The sequence below is a fragment of the Perca flavescens genome, chromosome 14 (assembly GCF_004354835.1).
Source record: "Perca flavescens isolate YP-PL-M2 chromosome 14, PFLA_1.0, whole genome shotgun sequence".
Classification (NCBI taxonomy): domain Eukaryota; kingdom Metazoa; phylum Chordata; class Actinopteri; order Perciformes; family Percidae; genus Perca; species Perca flavescens.
This window is the reverse complement of record NC_041344.1, coordinates 30,817,891-30,842,038: the sequence shown is the minus strand read 5'-3', so window position 1 is coordinate 30,842,038 and position 24,148 is coordinate 30,817,891. Positions and strand designations below refer to the sequence as shown.

At 38.7% G+C, this 24,148-nt stretch overlaps 1 protein-coding gene and 3 non-coding genes across 4 annotated transcripts; 1 reads left to right on the top strand and 3 right to left on the bottom strand.

The window, feature by feature from the left end:
* Positions 1-258: 258 nt before the first annotated feature.
* On the bottom strand, positions 259-330 carry trnae-cuc (transfer RNA glutamic acid (anticodon CUC)). Its single transcript has one exon. It is a non-coding gene; the product is annotated as a tRNA-Glu (tRNA).
* Positions 331-1,990: 1,660 nt separating this feature from the next.
* Positions 1,991-2,062, bottom strand: trnae-cuc (transfer RNA glutamic acid (anticodon CUC)). Its single transcript has one exon. It is a non-coding gene; the product is annotated as a tRNA-Glu (tRNA).
* Positions 2,063-7,518: 5,456 nt separating this feature from the next.
* On the top strand, positions 7,519-22,675 carry LOC114567792 (uncharacterized). The gene is made up of 7 exons (XM_028596896.1): positions 7,519-7,573; positions 11,372-11,570; positions 19,711-19,887; positions 20,507-20,633; positions 20,968-21,140; positions 21,325-21,517; positions 21,816-22,675. The coding sequence occupies exons 1-7, from the start codon at positions 7,519-7,521 to the stop codon at positions 21,834-21,836; spliced, it is 945 nt and encodes a 314-aa protein (XP_028452697.1). The 3' UTR covers positions 21,837-22,675.
* Positions 9,371-9,442, bottom strand: trnae-cuc (transfer RNA glutamic acid (anticodon CUC)). Its single transcript has one exon. It is a non-coding gene; the product is annotated as a tRNA-Glu (tRNA).
* Positions 22,676-24,148: the final 1,473 nt, after the last annotated feature.

The window sequence follows — 24,148 nt, the reverse complement described above, 5'->3', positions numbered from 1 at the left end:
GAGTCACGTCAATAAATATTATTTTTGTAGAGGAGAGTTGCCTTTCCACTTATTGGAATTCCTCAGTTTGTTTTAGGCTAGGAATGGCGCCTGGATGGAGCTGCAGGAGGCAGGACATGACAGAATACACCGCTGTCAAGTAGTCGTTTTTTAAATTAGTCATAAAATATGAGGAAGTATTAGACAAATATAAATGAAAAACTTGTCCCAACACCTACTCATTCAAATGTTTAACTGGTATCTTTCAAGTACTGGCACTTCCCTGACCGGGAATTGAACCCGGGCCGCGGCGGTGAGAGCGCCGAATCCTAGCCACTAGACCATCAGGGACTGACGTCAATAAAAATTATTTTTGTAAAGGAGAGTTGCTTTTCCACTTATTGGAATTCCTCAGTTTGTTTTAGGCTAGGAATGGCGCCTGGATAGAGCTGCAGGAGGCAGGACATGACAGATTACACTGCTGTCAAGTAGTCGGTTCGTAATTTAGTCATAAAATACCAAGTCTCTTGTTGTTCCTTGACCAATTGGCAACCCCTGTCTTTCATTGCTCCAAGTTAGTAGAAACAATCATTAGTTATGAACCTTTGCACTAAAATATGTAAATTTTGAACTAATTTCACCAATGATATTACTTGACACCCACATACATTGGTTTTCAGGTAAAACAAGTTGTTTAGGGGTTGAGTTAATGTTTAAAAGATGGAAAAGAACTGTCATTGAGATAGAGGCAGATGAAGTGTTTATAGCCCATCAATAACAACAAAAGGATACAGGCACGGTTGCGGGTCAGGTTGAGTGTCGGAGTTCTTAACCTAATGGGTCAGATTTAAAGGAAATAGTCGTCCTAATGAGTGTCGGAGTTCTTAACCTAATGAGGTAGGATTAGACCAACCTAAATCAGTGAATGAAAAACCTGTCCCAAACCATACTCATTCAAGTGCTTAACCCGTATTTTTCAAGTACTGGCACTTCCCTGACCCGGAATCAAACCCAGATTGCAGCGGTGAGAGCGCCGAATCCTAGCCACTAGATCATCAGGGAGTGATGTCAACAAAAATTATTTTTGTAGAGGAGAGTTGCCTTTCCACTTATTGGAATTCCTCAGTTTGTTTTAGGCTAGGAATGGCGCCTGGATAGAGCTGCAGGAGGCAGGACATGACAGATTACACTGCTGTCAAGTAGTCGGTTCGTAATTTAGTCATAAAATACCAAGTCTCTTGTTGTTCCTTGACCAATTGGCAACCCCTGTCTTTCATTGCTCCAAGTTAGTAGAAACAATCATTAGTTATGAACCTTTGCACTAAAATATGTAAATTTTGAACTAATTTCACCAATGATATTACTTGACACCCACATACATTGGTTTTCAGGTAAAACAAGTTGTTTAGGGGTTGAGTTAATGTTTAAAAGATGGAAAAGAACTGTCATTGAGATAGAGGCAGATGAAGTGTTTATAGCCCATCAATAACAACAAAAGGATACAGGCACGGTTGCGGGTCAGATTTAAAGGAAATAGTCGTCCTAATGAGTGTCGGAGTTCTTAACCTAATGAGGTAGGATTAGACCAACCTAAATCAGTGAATGAAAAACCTGTCCCAAACCATACTCATTCAAGTGCTTAACCCCTGTTTTAAGTACTGGCACTTTTTCAAGTACTGGCACTTCCCTGACCCGGAATCGAACCCAGGTCGCAGCGGTGAGAGGGCCGAATCCTAGCCACTAGACCATCAGGGAGTCACGTCAATAAATATTATTTTTGTAGAGGAGAGTTGCCTTTCCACTCATTGGAATTCCTCAGTTTGTTTTAGGCTAGGAATGGCGCCTGGATGGAGCTGCAGGAGGCAGGACATGACAGAATACACCGCTGTCAAGTAGTCGTTTTTTAAATTAGTCATAAAATATGAGGAAGTATTAGACAAATATAAATGAAAAACTTGTCCCAACACCTACTCATTCAAATGTTTAACTGGTATCTTTCAAGTACTGGCACTTCCCTGACCGGGAATCAAAGCCGGGCCGCGGCGGTGAGAGCGCCGAATCCTAGCCACTAGACCATCAGGGAGTGATGTCAATAAAAATTATTTTTGTAGAGGAGAGTTGCCTTTCCACTTATTGGAATTCCTCAGTTTGTTTTAGGCTAGGAATGGCGCCTGGATAGAGCTGCAGGAGGCAGGACATGACAGATTACACTGCTGTCAAGTAGTCGGTTCGTAATTTAGTCATAAAATACCAAGTCTCTTGTTGTTCCTTGACCAATTGGCAACCCCTGTCTTTCATTGCTCCAAGTTAGTAGAAAACAATCATTAGTTATGAACCTTTGCACTAAAATATGTAAATTTTGAACTAATTTCACCAATGATATTACTTGACACCCACATACATTGGTTTTCAGGTAAAACAAGTTGTTTAGGGGTTGAGTTAATGTTTAAAAGATGGAAAAGAACTGTCATTGAGATAGAGGCAGATGAAGTGTTTATAGCCCATCAATAACAACAAAAGGATACAGGCACGGTTGCGGGTCAGATTTAAAGGAAATAGTCGTCCTAAAGAGTGTCGGAGTTCTTAACCTAATGAGGAAGGATTAGACCAACCTAACTAAGTGAATGAAAAACCTGTCCCAAATCACACTCATTCAAGTGGTTAACCCGTATTTTTCAAGTACTGGCACTTCCCTGACCCGGAATCCAACCCCGGTCGCGGCTGTGAGAGCACCGAATCCTAGCCACTAGACCATGAGGGAGTTGCCTTTCCACTTATTGGAATTCCTCAGTTTGTTTTAGGCTAGAAATGGCGCCTGGATAGAGCTGCAGGAGGCAGGACATGACAGATTACACCGCTGTCAAGTAGTCGTTTTTTAAATTAGTCATAAAATATGAGGAAGAATTAGACAAATATAAATGAAAAACCTGTCCTAAATCATACTCATTCAAGTGGTTAACCTGTATTTTTCAAGTACTGGCACTTCCCTGACCCGGAATCGAACCCAGGCCAGTGTGGTGAGACCGAAAATCAGCCACTAGACCATCACGTCAATAAATATTATTTTTGTAGAGGAGAGTTGCCTTTCCACTTATTGGAATTCCTCAGTTTGTTTTAGGCTAGTTTGGCAGTTTGTTTTAGGCTAGGAATGGCGCCTGGATGGAGCTGCAGGAGGCAGGACATGACAGATTACACCGCTGTCAAGTAGTCGTTTTTTAAATTAGTCATAAAATATGAGGAAGTATTAGACAAATATAATGAAAAACTTGTCCCAACACCTACTCATTCAAATTTTGTTTGTTTAAACCTAATGGTATTAGGTATTTTTCAAGTACTGATTCAAACTTCCCTGACCAAGTACTGGAACTTCCCTGATGAACCCCGGCGGCAGTGTGTGAGAGCGCCGAATCCTAGCCACTAGACCATCAGGGAGTCACGTCAATAAATATTATTTTTGTAGAGGAGAGTTGCCTTTCCACTTATTGGAATTCCTCAGTTTGTTTTAGGCTAGGAATGGCGCCTGGATGGAGCTGCAGGAGGCAGGACATGACAGATTACACCGCTGTCAAGTAGTCGGTTCGTAATTTAGTCATAAAATACCAAGTCTCTTGTTGTTCCTTGACCAATTGGCAACCCCTGTCTTTCATTGCTCCAAGTTAGTAGAAAACAATCATTAGTTATGAACCTTTGCACTAAAATATGTAAATTTTGAACTAATTTCACCAATGATATTACTTGACACCCACATACATTGGTTTTCAGGTAAAACAAGTTGTTTAGAGGTTGAGTTAATGTTTAAAAGATGGAAAAGAACTGTCATTGAGATAGAGGCAGATGAAGTGTTTATAGCCCATCAATAACAACAAAAGGATACAGGCACGGTTGCGGGTCAGATTTAAAGGAAATAGTCGTCCTAATGAGTGTCGGAGTTCTTAACCTAATGAGGAAGGATTAGACCAACCTAAATCAGTGAATGAAAAACCTGTCCCAAACCATACTCATTCAAGTGGTTAACCTGTATTTTTCAAGTACTGGCACTTCCCTGACCCGGAATCGAACCCAGGTCGCAGTGGTGAGAGGGCCGAATCCTAGCCACTAGACCATCAGGGAGTCACGTCAATAAATATTATTTTAGACCAGAGGGAGTTGCCTTTCCACTTATTGGAATTCCTCAGTTTGTTTTAGGCTAGGAATGGCGCCTGGATGGAGCTGCAGGAGGCAGGACATGACAGATTACACCGCTGTCAAGTAGTCGTTTTTTAAATTAGTCATAAAATATGAGGAAGTATTAGACAAATATAATGAAAAACTTGTCCCAACACCTACTCATTCAAGTGGTTAACTGGTATCTTTCAAGTACTGACACTTCCCTGACCGGAATCGAATCCTAGCCACTAGACCATCAGGGAGTCACGTCAATAAAAGTTATTTTTGTAGAGGTGATTTGCCTTTCCACTTGCTGGAATTCCTCAGTTTGTTTTAGGCGAGGAATGGCACCTGGATGGAACTGCAGGAGGCAGGACATGACAGAATACACCGCTGTCAAGTAGTCGTTTTTTAAATTAGTCATAAAATATGAGGAAGTATTAGACAAATATAAATGCTTGTCCCAAGACCATCAAATGTTTAACTGGAGTGGCACTTCCCTGTCAACAAAAATTATTTTTGTAGAGGAGAGTTGCCTTTCCACTTATTGGAATTCCTCAGTTTGTTTTAGGCTAGGAATGGCGCCTGGATAGAGCTGCAGGAGGCAGGACATGACAGATTACACTGCTGTCAAGTAGTCGGTTCGTAATTTAGTCATAAAATACCAAGTCTCTTGTTGTTCCTTGACCAATTGGCAAAACCCTTTGTCTTTCATTGCTCCAAGTTAGTAGAAAACAATCATTAGTTATGAACCTTTGCACTAAAATATGTAAATTTTGAACTAATTTCACCAATGATATTACTTGACACCCACATACATTGGTTTTCAGGTAAAACAAGTTGTTTAGGGTTGAGTTAATGTTTAAAAGATGGAAAAGAACTGTCATTGAGATAGAGGCAGATGAAGTGTTTATAGCCCATCAATAACAACAAAAGGATACAGGCACGGTTGCGGGTCAGATTTAAAGGAAATAGTCGTCCTAAAGAGTGTCGGAGTTCTTAACCTAATGAGGAAGGATTAGACCAACCTAAATCAGTGAATGAAAAACCTGTCCCAAACCATACTCATTCAAGTGCTTAACCTGTATTTTTCAAGTACTGGCACTTCCCTGACCCGGAATCGAACCCAGATCGCAGTGGTGAGAGGGCCGAATCCTAGCCACTAGACCATCAGGGAGTCACGTCAATAAATATTATTTTTGTAGAGGAGAGTTGCCTTTCCACTTATTGGAATTCCTCAGTTTGTTTTAGGCTAGGAATGGCGCCTGGATAGAGCTGCAGGAGGCAGGACATGACAGATTACACTGCTGTCAAGTAGTCGGTTTTTAAATTAGTCATAAAAACCAAGAGGAAGTATTAGACAAATATAAATGAAAAACCTGTCCTTGTCTTTACTCATTCAAGTTTGTATTTTTAGAACCTTGCACTTCCCTGACCGGGAATTTTGAACTAATTTCACCAATGATAGAGCTTGAATCCCAGCCACTAGACCATCAGGGGTCAAAAAAATTAGTTTTTTAGAGGTTGTTTAATGTTCCAAAATTGGAAAAGAACCTCAGTTTGTTTTAGGCAGATGAAGTGTTTGGCCCCTGGATAACAACAAAAGGAGGCAGGACATGACAGATCAGATTTACTGCTGTCAAGTAGTTTTTAATTTAGTCATAAAATACCAAGGAAGAATTAGACAACCCCTGTCTTTAAATGAAAAACCTGTCCCAAACCATACTCATTCAAGTTATTAACCTTTTTTTTAAAATATGTAACTTTTGGATATTACTTGACACCCTAGACCATACATTGGTTTTCAGGTAAAACAAGTTGTTGGAATTCCTCAGTTTGGGGAATTAATGTTAAAAAATGGAAAAGAACTGTCATTGAGATAGAGGCAGATGAAGTTTTTATAGCCCATCAATAACAACTAGAAAAGGATACACGGTTGCGGGTCAGATTTAAAGGAAATATTTTTTGTAGAGGAGATTGATTTGCCTTTCCACTTATTGGAATTCCATTGGTTTTCAGTTTGTTTTTTAGGCTAGGAATGGCACCTGGATGGAACTGCAGGAGGCAGGACATGACAGAATACACCAAAAGGCTGTCAAGTAGTCGTTATTTTTTAAATTAGTTCATAAAATATGAGGGAAGTATTAGACGTTTTTTAAAATATAAAAATGAAAAACTTGTCCCAACACCTACTCATTCAAATGTTTAACTGGTATTTTTCAAGTACTGGCACTTCCCTGAACGGGAATCAAACGCAGGCTTCGGCGGTGAGAGCGCCGAATCCTAGCCACTAGACCATCAGGGAGTGATGTCAATAAAAATTATTTTTGTAGAGGAGAGTTGCCTTTCCACTTATTGGAATTCCTCAGTTTGTTTTAGGCTAGGAATGGCGCCTGGATAGAGCTGCAGGAGGCAGGACATGACAGATACACTGCTGCTGTCAAGTAGTCGGTTCGTAATTTAGTCATAAAATACCAAGTCTCTTGTTGTTCCTTGACCAATTGGCAACCCCTGTCTTTCATTGCTCCAAGTTAGTAGAAACAATCATTAGTTATGAACCTTTGCACTAAAATATGTAAATTTTGAACTAATTTCACCAATGATATTACTTGACACCCACATACATTGGTTTTCAGGTAAAACAAGTTGTTTAGGGGTTGAGTTAATGTTTAAAAGATGGAAAAGAACTGTCATTGAGATAGAGGCAGATGAAGTGTTTATAGCCCATCAATAACAACAAAAGGATACAGGCACGGTTGCGGATCAGATTTAAAGGAAATAGTCGTCCTGATGAGTGTCGGAGTTCTTAACCTAATGAGGAAGGATTAGACCAAGCTAAATCAGTGAATGAAAAACCTGTCCCAAACCATACTCATTCAAGTGATTAACCTGTATTTTTCAAGTACTGGCACTTCCCTGACCCGGAATCGAACCCAGGTCGCAGCGGTGAGAGGGCCGAATCCTAGCCACTAGACCATCAGGGAGTCACATCAATAAATATTATTTTTGTAGAGGAGAGTTGCCTTTCCACTCATTGGAATTCCTCAGTTTGTTTTAGGCTAGGAATGGCGCCTGGATGGAGCTGCAGGAGGCAGGACATGACAGAATACACCGCTGTCAAGTAGTCGTTTTTTAAATTAGTCATAAAATATGAGGAAGTATTAGACAAATATAAATGAAAAACTTGTCCCAACACCTACTCATTCAAATGTTTAACTGGTATCTTTCAAGTACTGGCACTTCCCTGACCGGGAATCAAACACAGGCCACGATGGTGAGAGCGCCGAATCCTAGCCACTAGACCATCAGGGAGTCACGTCAATAAATATTATTTTTGTAGAGGAGAGTTGCCTTTCCACTTATTGGAATTCCTCAGTTTGTTTTAGGCTAGGAATGGCGCCTGGATGGAGCTGCAGGAGGCAGGACAATGACAGATTACAGCTGTCAAGTACACCGCTGTCAAGTAGTAGTTTTTTAAAAGTTAGTAGAAAACAATCATCATAAAATATGTAAATTTTGAACTAATTTAGTCAATGATATTACTTGACACAAATATAAATGTCATAAACATACTCATTCAAGTTGTTTAGGGGTTGGTAATGTTTCAAACTGGCACTGAAAAAAGAACTGAATCGAATTGACCATAGAGGCAGATAGCCACTAGACCATCAGGGAGTCACGTCAATAAATATTATTTTTGTAGAGGAGAGTTGCCTTTCCACTTATTGGAATTCCTCAGTTTGTTTTAGGCTAGGAATGGCGCCTGGATAGAGCTGCAGGAGGCAGGACATGACAGATTACACTGCTGTCAAGTAGTCGGTTCGTAATTTAGTCATAAAATACCAAGTCTCTTGTTGTTCCTTGACCAATTGGCAACCCCTGTTTTTCATTGCTCCAAGTTAGTCGAAAAACAATCATTAGTTATGAACCTTTGCACTAAAATATGTAAATTTTGAACTAATTTCACCAATGATATTACTTGACACCCACATACATTGGTTTTCAGGTAAAACGTTGTTTTTAGGGGTTGAGTTAATGTTTAAAATGAACTGTTTGAGAAAGATGGAAAAGAACTGTCATTGAGATAGAGGCAGATGAAGTGTTTATAGCCCATCAATAACAACAAAAGGATACAGGCACGGTTATGGTCAGATTTAAAGGAAATAGTCAATAAAAATTATTTTTCCTAAAGAGTGTCGGAGTTCTTAACCTAATGAGGAAGGATTAGACCAACCTAAATAAGTGAATGAAAAACCTAGACAAATATAAATGAAAAAAATCACACTCATTCAAGTGGTTAACCTGTATTTTTCAAGTACTGGCACTTCCCTGACCGGAATCAACCCAGATTTTGAGTGTGAACCCGAATCCTAGCCACTAGACCATCAGGGAGTGATGTCAATAAAAATTATTTTTGTAGAGGAGAGTTGCCTTTCCACTCATTGGAATTCCTCAGTTTGTTTTAGGCTAGGAATGGCGCCTGGATAGAGCTGCAGGAGGAGGACATGACAGATTACACTGCTGTCAAAGTCGTTTTGTAATCCCAAGCCACTTTAGACCATGAACCCCCTTTGTCCCAAGTTTAGAAACAATCATTCATACTCATTCAAAGGATGAACTTGCACTTTTGAACTAATTTCACCAATGATATTACTTGAACCCAGCCATAGAATTCCCTTGTTGCCTTTCCACTTATTTGGAATTCCTCAGTTTGTTTTAGGCTAAAATGGCGCCTGGATAGAGCTGCAGGAGGCAGGACATGACAGATTACAAAAGAACTGTCAAGTAGTTGTTTTTTAAATTAGTCATAAAGGAAAAATATGAGGAATGAGGAAATTAGACCAAAAATAAATGAAAAAACCTGTCCCAAGTCATACTCATTCAAGTGGTTAACCTGTATTTTTCAAGTACTGGCACTTCCCTGACCGGGAATCAAACACAGGCCGCGATGGTGAGAGCAACGAATCCTAGCCACTAGACCATCAGGGAGTCACGTCAATAAAAATTATTTTTGTAGAGGAGAGTTGCCTTTCCACTTATTGGAATTCCTCAGTTTGTTTTAGGCGAGGAATGGCACCTGGATGGAACTGCAGGAGGCAGGACATGACAGAATACACCGCTGTCAAGTAGTCGTTTTTTAAATTAGTCATAAAATATGAGGAAGTATTAGACAAATATAAATGAAAAACTTGTCCCAACACCTACTCATTCAAATGTTTAACTGGTATCTTTCAAGTACTGGCACTTCCCTGACCGGGAATCGAACCCGGGCCGCGGCGGTGAGAGCGCCGAATCCTAGCCACTAGACCATCAGGGAGTCACGTCAATAAAAATTATTTTTGTAGAGGAGAGTTGCCTTTCCACTTATTGGAATTCCTCAGTTTGTTTTAGGCTAGGAATGGCGCCTGGATAGAGCTGCAGGAGGCAGGACATGACAGATTACACTGCTGTCAAGTAGTCGGTTCGTAATTTAGTCATAAAATACCAAGTCTCTTGTTGTTCCTTGACCAATTGGCAACCCCTGTCTTTCATTGCTCCAAGTTAGTAGAAAACAATCATTAGTTATGAACCTTTGCACTAAAATATGTAAATTTTGAACTAATTTCACCAATGATATTACTTGACACCCACATACATTGGTTTTCAGGTAAAACAAGTTGTTTAGGGGTTGAGTTAATGTTTAAAAGATGGAAAAGAACTGTCATTGAGATAGAGGCAGATGAAGTGTTTATAGCCCATCAATAACAACAAAAGGATACAGGCACGGTTGCGGATCAGATTTAAAGGAAATAGTCGTCCTGATGAGTGTCGGAGTTCTTAACCTAATGAGGAAGGATTAGACCAAGCTAAATCAGTGAATGAAAAACCTGTCCCAAACCATACTCATTCAAGTGATTAACCTGTATTTTTCAAGTACTGGCACTTCCCTGACCCGGAATCGAACCCAGGTCGCAGCGGTGAGAGGGCCGAATCCTAGCCACTAGACCATCAGGGAGTCACGTCAATAAATATTATTTTTGTAGAGGAGAGTTGCCTTTCCACTCATTGGAATTCCTCAGTTTGTTTTAGGCTAGGAATGGCAAATATAAATGAAAAACTTGTCCCAACACCTACTCATTCCTGGATACTGGAGCTGCAGGAGGCAGGACATGACAGATTGGAATTCCTCAGAATGGCGCCTGGAATGCTGGATGTCAGGAAGTAGTGCTGTCAAGTTCGGTTAATTTAGTCATAAAATACCAAGTCTCTTGTAATTTAGTCATAAAATACCAAGTCTCTTGTCCTTGACCAATTGGCAACCCCTGTCTTTCATTGCTCCAAGTTAGTAGAAACAATCATTAGTTATGAACCTTTGCACTAAAATATGTAAATTTTGAACTAATTTCACCAATGATATTACTTGACACCCACATACATTGGACTCTCCCCAACCGGATCGGGCTGTACTGGCCTGCCTCCCTCTACTCTCGCTAGATTATTAATTATACAGTATATAAAACATGTTTTGACAACATTCTGGGAAAACAGCTTTTTTTTCCATTTTGTTTGTTACACAGTTCTTCAAAACAGTTTAAGGATCTACACACGGAAAACAAGCCCACAACTGCATGCCCACATTTCGACACCAGTTGTTTAACAAGGCTTTAAACTCACAGTTTCACAATTGGCAGTCAGGCTACTCAGTTCCACATTAAGGTAGTTGACCATTGATTTGAATAAACATAGAAGAGAAGAGAGAGAAGAAGAAGTAGAATATAAAATAAAAAGGTGTCTCATACGCAATACTTTAAGATTCTCAAAATATGTCACAAAGGGTTGCCATTTTAAGTAAAATTTCTGGACTGATCCTTTCAACGTGAATTTAACTTTTTCTAGTTTAAGAAAAAAATAAAACATCCCTTAACCATGCAGCCACCGCTGGTGGGATAGCAGATGTCCAAACCAATAAGATTGTCGAGGTCGCAGTTTGGACGATGACAATCCGTTGAGTGCGTGTGTGTGCGTCCTCGAGATCTGACCACACACAAACACACGTAGCACAGCTACTACTGTTGCTTAATTAAATATAACATCAAAAGAGAGAAGTTGTCTGAGTCCGTGTTTTAAACAGACACACCTGGGGCGAAGTTGGGAACCAGAATCAGCTTTAAATACAGTCCTAATCTAGTCCTCACTAACACGGGCCCAATTATAGTAACTACATGAAAATTTCACTGTTGTTGCATGAAATGTCGTTTGTGTTTAGCCTACATCATCATCATCACGCCAACGCGCCGATCCGCCAAACATCCACAGCTGTCCTCCGGCTCCGGCTCCGCTGTCCTGCCCATCTATCTGTGCTCCGTCCTGCGCTCCTGTAGCGTCCCCAAAGTTTCTTTTTCGCTCTCTATCCGCTCGTCTTTCCTCCTTATGTCTCAGCCATTCATTATCAAAATGCGCTCCCGGTGTGTTGGCGCACTTTCCGTGTTCCGGGAGGAGTCTTCAGCTCTGTGCCAGGCAAACCAAAACACCACACTATATACAAAGTAAAACACCAGAAACACCACACTATATACAACATAAGAAAACTCTGGCTGCCTGGCACCACTTTGTGACATATATACATGTAAAAAGTATAAATATAGGCTATAAAATATGAAGAAGAATTATCTCGTGGCCACGAGATAGTTATAATTAATTTTTTTTGACAAAGTGGGACCAGGGGGGCTCCATACATATGTTTCTATGTCAGAATCATGTGAATTGAGCACCAAACAGCTTCTTGCATTGTGTAAACATGGTTTATATCGCAGTCATTTCCTCCAAAGATCTTATTGTGGCCTAAAATCATAACCACCACTAACACAGCTTTGCAGTCATTTCCAACCATAATCTCTTACAAATATGTTTCTATGTCAGAATCATGTGAATTTAGCCCCAAACAGCTTCTTGTATTGTGAAAACTTGGGGTCTCATTTATAAAACTGTGCATAGGATTCTTACTATAAGTGTACGTACGCCCAAAAGCCCAAAATGGCATACGGCAAAAAAAATCTGATTTATAAAACCATGTGTACGCACACCTGAAAGCAATGTTCTCCTTATAAATCAGCGATTACCTACAAGCGTGCGTACATGGATCAGCCTCTTATCCCGCCCTGTACACGCCCATTTTTAACCATAAATAGTCAATGCAAAGCACCTCGTGACTGCTGACTGACACTGGCAGTTGTTACAACTAATCATGATGACTGGCGGAGAAAAAGCAAAAAACTTTTCAGACGTTCAGTAATTGCTGCAAATTGAATTATAATTTCGGCCTGTTCTTGCACAGTGTATGGAACCCTGATTTATAGACTACATATATTAATAATACGTCCAAAACAGCAGGCATTACGGCACTCTGGGACAGCTTTGATATACCAGACGTATATAATAAGATTTAACAGAACTATATATTATATCCAAACAAGCCTTAGTGATAAAGTTGAAGATTATATATAATATTTATTTAAAAAAACACTTAGCTGTCTGACATTTCCCTCTGGAAACAGCCGGTTGCCCCCAGAGTGGCGAGGACCTGTATTTGGACCGGGATGGCACGGTTCCAGCGCGTTGCGTTACTGGACCCAATTCAGTACATAGATCCAACAGCTCTGCTTTAGAAAATCGGCATATTAATCAGTCATTGTCATGGTCCCTGAAGTCTCTTTTTCTCCTGATTCTTCCATTAGCGTAGTCCTCCTGCAGGGCCAGCAGTGCCATCATGCAGCATTACGCACGGGGTCACCGCAGAATTTATATGTTTACAACAATTTGTGATTGTTAACATCTTGCCAACACAGCATCAACTAGTGGTATCCCCCATCCCGAGATACAATTTGAAAATGAAAGAAAGTGTAATAGGCAAACACACTTTTCTTCATTCAGGTTTTATTACAAACAGTATTAAAGTTCAGACTGATAACAAGGACATTAAGGGTAACGATTGCGCGAGAGCTTAATGTATGAGGGGCCGTCAGGGACATTATTCAGAATTACCTCTCGCACACACTACTGAAACGCTCTCACATATACAAGTGAAATGCAATGCTCTCATACATACAAGTGAAATGCTCTTATATACACTACTGAAAAGCTCTCACACATACAAGTGAAACGCTCTTATACTACTGAAACCCTCTCACGCGCAATACTGAAACGCTCTCATAAACACTACTGAAACGCTCTCACAAATACAAGTGAAACGCTCTCATAAACGCTACTGAAACGCTCTCATAAACGCTACTGAAACGCTCTCATAAATGCTACTGAAACGCTCTCATAAACGCTACTGAAACGCGCTCATAAACATTACTGAAACGCTCTCATAAACGCTACTGAAACGCTCTCATAAACGCTACGGAAACGCTCTCATAAACGCTACTGAAACGCTCTCATAAACACTACTGAAACACTCTCATAAACGCTACTAAAACGCTCTCATAAACGCTACTGAAACACTCTCATAAACACTTCTGAAATGCTCTCATAAACGCTACTGAAACACTCTCATAAATGCTACTGAAACACTCTCATAAACACTACTAAAACGCTCTCATATACACTACTGAAACGCTCTCATAAACACTACTGAAACGCTCTCATAAACACTACTGAAATGCTCTCATAAACGCTACTGAAACGCTCTCATAAATGCTACTGAAACGCTCTCATAAACGCTACTGAAACGCTCTCACATATACAAGTGAAATGCAATGCTCTCATACATACAAGTGAAATGCTCTTATATACACTACTGAAAAGCTCTCACACATACAAGTGAAACGCTCTTATACTACTGAAACCCTCTCACGCGCAATACTGAAACGCTCTCATATGCACTACTGAAATGCTCTCATAACCGCTACTGAAACGCTCTCATATACACTACTGAAATGCTCTCATAAACACTACTGAAATGCTCTCATAAACGCTACTGAAACGCTCTCATAAACGCTACTGAAACGCTCTCATAAACGCTCTCATAAACACTACTGAAACGCTCTCATATGCACTACTGAAATGCTCTCATAACCGCTACTGAAACGCTCTCATATACACTACTGAAACGCTCTCATATACACTACTGAAACGCTCTCATAAACGCTACTGAAACGCTACTGAAACGCTCTCACGCGCAATACTGAAACGCGCTTATAACTGCTACTGAAACGCTCTCATAAACGCTACTAAAAAGCTCTCACACATACAAGTGAAACGCTTTCATATATATATTTTTCATGTTTAAATGCTGCTTCCCCGGGACACAATGGTGGCTCGGCATCAATAATAATAATTAATTAATATATATAATATTTATATATAATAACAATGTGCAATAACTACTGTGCAATACCATTCCATATTCACTGTGCAATATATTATTCAGAATTACCTCGCGCACACACTACTGAAACGCTCTCACACATACAAGTGAAACGCAATGCTCTCACACATACAAGTGAAATGCTCTTATATACACTACTGAAAAGCTCTCACACATACAAGTGAAACGCTCTTTTACTACTGAAACCCTCTCACGCACAATACTGAAACGCTCTCATAAACACTACTGAAACGCTCTCACACACACAAGTGAAACGCTCTCATAAACACTACTAAAACGCTCTCACTTGCAATACTGAAATGCTCTCATAAACGCTACTGAAACGCTGTCATAAATGCTACTGAAACGCTCTCATAAATGCTACTGAAACGCTCTCATAAACGCTACTGAAACGCTCTCATATACACTACTGAAACGCTCTCATAAACGCTACTGAAACGCTCTCAGGCGCAATACTGAAACACGCTTATAAATGCTACTGAAACGCTCTCATAAACGCTACTAAAAAGCTCTCACACATACAAGTGAAACGCTTTCATATATATATTTTTCATGTTTTAATGCTGCTTCCACCGGGACACTATGGTGGCTCGGCATCAATAATAATAATTAATTAATATATATAATATTTATATATAATAACAATGTGCAATAACTACTGTGCAATACCATTCCATATTCACTGTGCAATATATTGCCTATGTGCAACTGCTGCTGATGCTACTATTTGTGTTATCTATTGTGGATTCTTACTGTTTTTTCTCTTGTACATAGTGTTTTTATTTGTTATTTATTATTGTCCTACTCTTACTGTTTAGTTATACTGTTTTTTTTTCTATCCACTTTGCTGCTGTAACACTGGACTTTTCCCATTGTGGGACAAATATAGGAATATCTTATTTTATCTTTTCCACCTGATTACATAAAGGTGCATACACATACCACATAGCTAATAATAAATATACAAGATACAGCTTATGACAACGTGCCCTTCCAATTCAGATTACATAGGTCTAATAAACATCATACAGAAACTGTTCTTAATGTTTTTATCTGGATAGATAAAGGGTAAAAAAAATACAGCACCTTCTGTTTCAGATGTATAGGCTTTGCCTAGGCTTTGCCTATACATATAAGTATGAGCATTTTCAGAATTTCAGTCCAACAACCGACGTTAGTTAACGTTACGTTCTCTGTCGCAGAGAGCTTGATTGACAGCGTGTTATGGCGAATCAACACATGGCTCATTTGAATATTAAAATTAGCAGGTCTAAACAAGAAAATGTAACCAATGAAATTACTTATTTTGACACCGCTTTTTTGACACACATTTTAGCCAATAAGTATTAAACTAACAAGTTAATCTGTCAAAAGGTGGACCTTTTTGTTATTTTATCAAAAGTCAAGTCAAGTCATGTTATAGCACATTTAAAGTTGACCCAAAGTGCTTTACAGCTAGAGCAGGGAGGGCATAAACAGTATACCTTAAAGATACATAATCAAGTATACAAGGTACCATGAATATATTTTGGCAAAAGTAGAATCAAATTAAGTAACATAGAATAAAACAACAATGGAACGTTTGTAAATACAAAAGCATAAGAAAAAGATGAGTTCAGTTCATAGCTCTGAATCTTAAAAAAACATTAGGAATCAAAGGAATTTAAAAGCAAGAGAGTAGAAATGCATCTTCAGATTTGATTTAAAACTAACAATTGTATTACATAAATTGATCTGGGGTGGGAATTTACAAGTTTGGGGGTACTACAGAGAAGTCTCAGCCCCACGAGGTGGAAAAGGCAAATTATAAATATAAGTTCTTGTTTAATCCAGGGGCCTAAACAGTAATTGTGTACAAACTGCTCACTACCACCCCATGGGTCCATTCTCAGATCTACTAAACTTGGCATAGTTTTGCAGGGGGCCTAGATTCATCATTTTACTAAATGTTTCTTCATCATTTCTGCACTGCTGTTACACCAAGCATAATCTAATGTTGTTATTTGGCCATATTGGTTGTTTACTTGAACAGTGTCATATCTTAAACTAATGTTACTGACTGTTGTTACTGTTGTCTGTTGTTACAGTCTGTTACAGTCTGTAAATCCTCTGTTATTTTCTGCCCCACACTGAAGCAATAATACATTTACCAGTGATGATCTTCACTGCATATTACTGCTGTGATTAAATACATCCTTCACCAGTATTTGAGTCACGTACTTTAGTAAAAAATACTGATTATACATAAAACTACTTTTTATGTATGCCCCCTTTTTTGTCTTAGCTTATTTCTCATCTACAGTACAGTCCAAAAGTTTGGACACACCTTCTCATTCAATGCGTTATATTATTTATTTTCATGACTATTTACATTGTAGATTCTCACTGAAGGCATCAAAACTATGAATGAACACATATGGAATTATGTACTTAACAAAAAAGTGTGAAATAACTGAAAACATGTCTTATATTTTAGATTTCTCAAAGTACCCACACTTTGTTTTTTATTAATAAGGGAAAAATTCCACTAATTAACCCTGACAAGGCACACCTGTGAAGTGAAAACCATTTCAGGTGACTACCTCATGAAGCTCATTGAGAGAACACCAAGGGTTTGCAGAGTTATCAAAAAAAGCAAAGTGTGGCTACTTTGAAGAATCTAAAATATGACATGTTTTCAGTTATTTCACACTTTTTTGTTAAGTACATAATTCCATATGTGATCATTCATAGCATTCATTCACAGCATAAAGGAATGACTGTTTATTGCATATCCCCTTTTCACGTTACATTTATTTCACTCAGAAACACCAGTCCCATTTCAAGGTGGCTGCTGAACTCTGACCTTGCGATTGTCACCTCAGTTGACAAATTATAACCTTCCATGCCCTGTCCACAGCAAGGTTATAATTGTTAACGAAAACGAACGAAATAACGAAAACTAGATGGGAAAAAACATTGTCGTTAACTGAAATAAAAATAAAAACGAGGCATTACAAAAAAACGATAACTAAAACTGTAATGTCTGTTTGCAAAACTAACTAAAATGAAATAAAATTATCGAGTAAATGTCCTTAGTTTTCGTCTTTGTCAATGTCTTTCACAGAGCAAATAACATATCTTTCAGAGTTGACATTTCCTACCTGTTTAATTCAGTCTATGCCGTAGACATGTAATAGTTTCCGACTGGGAACCCAGAAATGCCGACATTCCACGTCAAATTGAACACAACATGTCCGTGCCCCTCGCATGGCATCATAGCGGTACCAAAAGTTTGAATAAAGCGGCAGAGTCCTATCTGGTTATGACTGTGTCAGATAAAAGCAAGTGCCTCGCAGTGGAAGGTGGTAAAATAAGTGGACAATTAAGGGAAAAATCCCACGAATTTGAAAGTACATTTGAGAAGCGCACACAAGGAGGCTAACCTAGCTTACCTTAACAAGCAGTGACAGGGCAAGGAGAAGGCAAAGCCCCCTTCCCCCGAAACAGAAGATAATATAACCCCGGTACAGGGCATGGATGTATGGGGCCAGGGCCAGACAGCATGACGGAGACAACCGCAGGACAGAGAACACTACAGGAGGGCTTTCACCGGCGACCTGATAGCTGCTGGTTAGTAAATACGCATGAACACTAAAAGCGTGAGGAAGCGTGGGTTAATATGTGTGTTGATACTGGGATGTCTAGCTACACAACTGTGGGAGTCGACTGACTTCAAAAAGTTCGCCACTTTACTCGAACCAAAGTTCAAAACACCTGTTTATGTATGTCTTCTTTAGTCTGTTGGCTATTTAGGTTTTTTCCTGACACAGTTACTAGCACATTTTGCACTTACTGCTGCGTCTTGTGTAGACTGTTTACATACAGTATCTCACAAAAGTGTTTTTTACATTTTAGTAAAAATTTCATTATCTTTTAATGGGACAACACTGAAGAATTACACTTTGCTACAATAAAGTATTAAGTGTGCAGCTTGTATAACAGTGTAAATGCACTGTCCCCTCAAAATAACTCAACACACAGCCATTAATGTCTAAACCGCTGGCAACAAAAGTCAGTACACCCCTGTTAAATTCCCATAGAGGCAGGCAGATGGTTATTTTTAAAGGCCAGTTATTTCATGGATCCAGGATACTATGCATCCTGATAAAGTTCCCTTGGCCTTTGGAATTAAAATAGCCCCCCCACATCATCACATACCCTTCACCATACCTAGAGTGGCATGGGGTACTTTCCATAAAATCATCTCTCACTGCAAATCAAACCAGCTATTAGGCTAACTGACATAAAACCATGCCAATCTCTAGGTATGGTGAAGGGTATGTGATGATGTGGGGCTATTTTAATTTAACATTTAACATAGGGGTGTACTCACTTTTGTTGCCAGCGGTTTAGACATTAATGGCTGTGTGTTGAGTTATTTTGAGAGGACAGCACATTAACACTGTTATACAAGCTGTACACCGTGTAATTTCTTCAGTGTTGTCCCATTAAAAGATATAATGAAATATTTACAAACATGTGAGGGGTGTACTCACTTTTGTGAGATACTGTATTTGTGCTCATCATCATATGTACATTTTATGTACTGGTGTTATTGTTGAATATATTGTGAATACATATTTCTAAAATTGTATGATGTTTTTGTTGAGTTATTATTACACAATACTTTTTTCTGACATTTCTGAGTCTTGCCCCTTATAAATAACCCATATTAGAAAAAAAGACTAAAACTAAACTAAAACTAAGCATTTTCAAAAAATAAAAACTAAACTAAACTAGCAAAAACGCTTTAAAAACTAATTAAAACTAAACTGAATTTGAAAACAAAAAGTCAAAACGAAATAAAAATAAAAACTAATGAAAAATGCAAAACTATAATAACCTTGGTCCACAGCCTACAATAGCTAATGAGTCTGTGTTAAAGGGAAGGGCAGACATGTGGTTTTTCATGGTAGATTTATGGCTCAGAGAGAAATCACGTAAATAAGAGTGTTCAGGGCTTGAAGTGATAAAATTGGTTAACATGAATATATTTGACCAAAATCTGAATATTAATGGGTTAAATATAACTGATATTGATAACCACTACCCATTATTTATATAATATTGATAGCGGGTGGTGGTTAGTATTTTGTATTGTATTTCCTATAGCAGTATGACATATATTGTACTGGCTGTTTTCATGTGTTCTGATTGTTACAATCTTATTTCAGAGTCAGGACACAGCAGCATGACCATTTCAACAAGGGCGTAATACTACTCTCTAATCAATCATGGGAAGTAGTGTGCAAACAAGGTCCAAAATCATGGTTAGGTCCAAAATCATGGTTACAAAAAGTTTTAGAACGCATCAGGGATGGCTTTGGTGAGCACATTCCAGACGATGTCAGGTAAATGCCTCTTTTTTTTCCTCTTACTTTCATGATTATTACAAACATTTGCTCATATTTTAGTATGAAGCGTTGTTTTAATCTGCCCCTGTTTGCCCTGTTACACTTACTGCATTATGTGATAAATTCAAAATCAGGTCTTTCTGTATCTGTTTTCAATTAAAATCCCTCTACAGTTTCATGAAACATTTGCAGCAATGTGTTGTGCAAAACTTTGATTTGCAACATTCCCACATGGCCCTTGAAATTTGGCTACCGTCATCTTGTGGAACATGTATGGTACTATACAATCCAGTTTTGCTAAGAAATGCATCCACAGTGACTTAATTTGGATAGTCGCACTGAAAAGGAAAAGTCAGTATTTTTCACCCTGGACCAAGCAAAATTATATTGCTTAATTTATTAGATTAAGTTATTGGAAATGTACATCATCCTTGGCATGCATATTATATTGCAGCTCACTTCTCCATTCATTTTTACACCTAGCTTTTTATTTGTTTGTGTCAACCACGGCCCTGGTCATCATTCGAGACCCGGCCTTTAATTGAGAGACAGTTTTTGTTTGCCGAAATGTGGTATTTATCAATATTGTTTTTCCTTTTATGCCATTGTTTTGCAGCTCTAAGAGAGGACTGGTACTACATTGCTGGCAAAGCCATTGCAGTGAGCTTGGTACATGGCGATCCACCACCAAACTTCCTCTCGCAGACATAGCTGACACAGAACTCTTGGAAAAAGTCAAAAAGGTCAGTTGATAGATTTTGAATGTTATACTGAATTAGTTTACATTAAAAGGTTCTCTTGTTGTTTTCCCTTTTGAAAAGGAGTATCAGCCCACTTTACATATTATGTTGTAGTTTGAATGCCACAACTATTCAACGGACAAGTGTCGACAGCAAAGCATATTTTCCCTCTTATTTATCGCATTGTAGCAATGTCTGGAAAAAAACCTGCACTGAACTGTTAGGGGACCTCTAGGCATTCTGTAGTATGCAGACCACTAGTGTCTGGGTTCGTACTAATAACTTAAATGACTGAAACTTCCATAACAAGCCATCTTGCTGCTTCTTGTGATGCTAGGTATCTGAAAGTACAACCCTTGAGGACCTTGAAAAGTCAAATGCACCTTTGCTTGACTACTTGGCCAATGCAGGATGTCTGAGGCCTATGCGGTCGATAAGAGACAGGGATCTGCTGGTACAAGAAATTGTCATGTTTCAGGTCATCCACAGGGTTCAAAGTCCATTTCAAAGGTATTCAGTGTTAGTTGTTGTACAGTCAGATCAATCTCAAAAAGAGTCATAATTTTAACCATTGACCAACAAGGTGTAAGACTAGCTTCACAAAATCTAATGTGTTTGTATTAAACCAAGGGACAATTTGACAGTGTACAATTTGAATTATGGATTGCACAATTATTCCATGTTGTTTGTACAGATTCTGTGAAGGAGTGAAAACTCTTTGGGTTCAGGACCAAATACGAAGACATCCAGACAGCTTTCGACCATTGTTCTGCTATGAGCTGTGGATGATCTTTTCAGCATTCATCTCTCTCCAGAAGGGAGCAACAAGAGAGCTGCTGAGGAGATGGTCGTTACTTTCTGGAGGGACTATCTCCAAAATGCAGAAGGTAATTAATGGTTTAATGGTCAATGGTCGTCTGTTTTTTTTAGTATCATTCTTATTATTTTATTCTCTTGGTGGTCATAACATTATCACAAAGCAACCTGCGAATGTTGAAAGATGAAAGACCTGTTATAAATGAATTGCTGTAAGAGGCATTCAGATTTTAGACGCTTTGGTTTTGAGAAGTGAAATACTCTAACTGGACAATTTATTCAGTATCAGCTGATGTTAATTGCTTTAGAGATGATTCACATACATATTAATTGGATCAACTACCACTGATAATGTTTTTCTTTTTATAGAAGAAGGGCCATCCAAACTAGAGAAGATATTGGCCTTCACAACTTGAGCATCTGACCAGTTCATTCACAAAGGAGATGATGGCTTCTCTACATCAATGTTCCCTCTTGCCAACCCATGTGTTAACTGCATCAACTTGCCACTACATGTGTCTTACCAACTGTTCAAGGAGAAGTTTGACTTTGCATTAGGAAACACATATGGGTTTGGCAGGGCATGAACATGTCATGCTCTGAAAACTTTTTCTGTCTGTGTCTCACTTTCTCTGTTTGTCTCTACCTTTCTGCTTGTCTCAGTCTGTTTTCTGAAACAAACAAGAGTTATTTTTTTCATTTCTGAATGCCGTATGCAATATAACTTATGTATTTTATATAGTTTCACCACAATTCAGTTGACTCAGTCAGCCTGTTTTAAAACATTTACATTTTAACGGCATGTTTCATATTTTTACCAAACTTTTTACCAAATGTTAATTTATTTTTGATAAAATGTTTTACGTTTTAACAAAACTTTAATTCACAGAATACACTGCACAAGTGAAGAAAACATTTTAACAAACCTTAAAATAACTCCTATGTTATTCACTTAAAGTGCAGAAGTGAAGAAAAAACATCTATTCCATGGTTCCCATCATTTTTTTCAAGTGGGTTTACTTGTTGAATAATTTTAGTTGTGGTGTCATTAATAGTAACATCTATGTCTGGAATTACAACATTATTATTGGTTTGAAGTTCAGGTAATGGCCCTTCTTCATCAATGCCATAGTTGTTATCGGCATCAAAAATGCTGTTTAGAGCTGGATGGATTCCTGCATTATTAATGACACCTGAATGCCACAGCTGGAGGTGTCTGCCCCCCTGGTGTGAAGAGGTCATGGTTGTTCTATTGATTGATTGATGAATTATGTTACTGCTCTTTCAATCCTTGGTAAATAAACATAATGCAGACAAAATAAATGTAGTTCATTCAATGAATCCAGTACACCCTCCTTTGGTTGTGTACTGATATACCTGTAATAACACTGTTCAATTATCTTCTTTCCAACATAAAACAGGCAACATTTATATTTTCCTTACCATGATCACATCTGACCCTTAAGGGCAAGCTATATGAACACTATTTTACTAGTATTTGGTAAAGCTTTTTTGTAGTTTATGCAAAATGTTGTGCGTGTAAGCGAGTTTTTCAGTAGTGTATATGAGAGCGTTTCAGTAGCGTTTATGAGAGCGTTTCAGTAGCGTGTATGAGAGTGTTTCAGTAGCGTTTATGAGAGCGTTTCAATAGCGTTTATGAGAGTTTCAGTAGTGTATATGAGAGCGTTTCAGTAGCGTTTATGAGAGCGTTTCGGTAGCGTTTATGAGAGCGTTTCAGTAGTGTATATGAGAGCGTTTCAGTAGCATTTATGAGCGTTTCAGTAGTGTATATGAGAGCGTTTCAGTAGTGTATATGAGAGTGTTTCAGTAGCATTTATGAGAGCGTTTTAGTAGTGTTTATGAGAGCATTTCAGTAGTGTTTATGAGAGCATTTCAGTAGCGTTTATGAGAGCGTTTCAGTAGTGTTTATGAGAGCGTTTCAGTAGTGTTTATGAGAGCGTTTCAGTATTGCGGTTGAGAGGGTTTCAGTAGTGTTTATGAGAGTGTTTCAGTAGTGTTTATGAGATCGTTTCAGTAGGGCATATGAGATCGTTTCAGTAGCGTTTAGGGGAGCGTTTCAGTAGCGTTTATGAGAGTGTTTCAGTATTGCGCGTGAGAGCGTTTCAGTAGTGTTTATGAGAGTGTTTCAGTAGTGTATATGAGAGTGTTTCAGCAGCATTTATGAGAGCGTTTCAGTAGCGTTTATGAGAGCATTTCAGTAGTGTTTATGAGAGTGTTTCAGTAGCGTTTATGAGAGCGTTTCAGTAGTGTTTATGAGAGCGTTTCAGTAGCGTTTATGAGAGCGTTTCAGTATTGCGGTTGAGAGGGTTTCAGTAGTGTTTATGAGAGCGTTTCAGTAGCGTTTATGAGAGTGTTTCAGTAGTGTTTATGAGATCGTTTCAGTAGGGTATATGAGAGCGTTTCAGTAGCGTTTAGGGGAGCGTTTCAGTAGCGTTTATGAGAGCGTTTCAGTATTGCGCGTGAGAGCGTTTCAGTAGTGTTTATGAGAGTGTTTCAGTAGTGTATATGAGAGTGTTTCAGCAGCATTTATGAGAGCGTTTCAGTATTGCGGTTGAGAGGGTTTCAGTAGTGTTTATGAGAGCGTTTCAGTAGCGTTTATGAGAGTGTTTCAGTAGTGTTTATGAGATCGTTTCAGTAGGGTATATGAGAGCGTTTCAGTAGCGTTTATGAGAGCGTTTCAG

Bases quoted from the DNA above. Each gene is read 5' to 3' on its own strand.
- LOC114567792 (XM_028596896.1), top strand. From the start codon at position 7,519: ATGGCGCCTGGATGGAGCTGCAGGAGGCAGGACAATGACAGATTACAG. The intron at 11,571-19,710 runs GTGTGTTGGCGC...ATCTTATTTCAG, and splicing joins ATTATCAAAATGCGCTCCCG to AGTCAGGACACAGCAGCATG. The intron at 21,141-21,324 runs GTATTCAGTGTT...TTGTTTGTACAG, and splicing joins GTTCAAAGTCCATTTCAAAG to ATTCTGTGAAGGAGTGAAAA.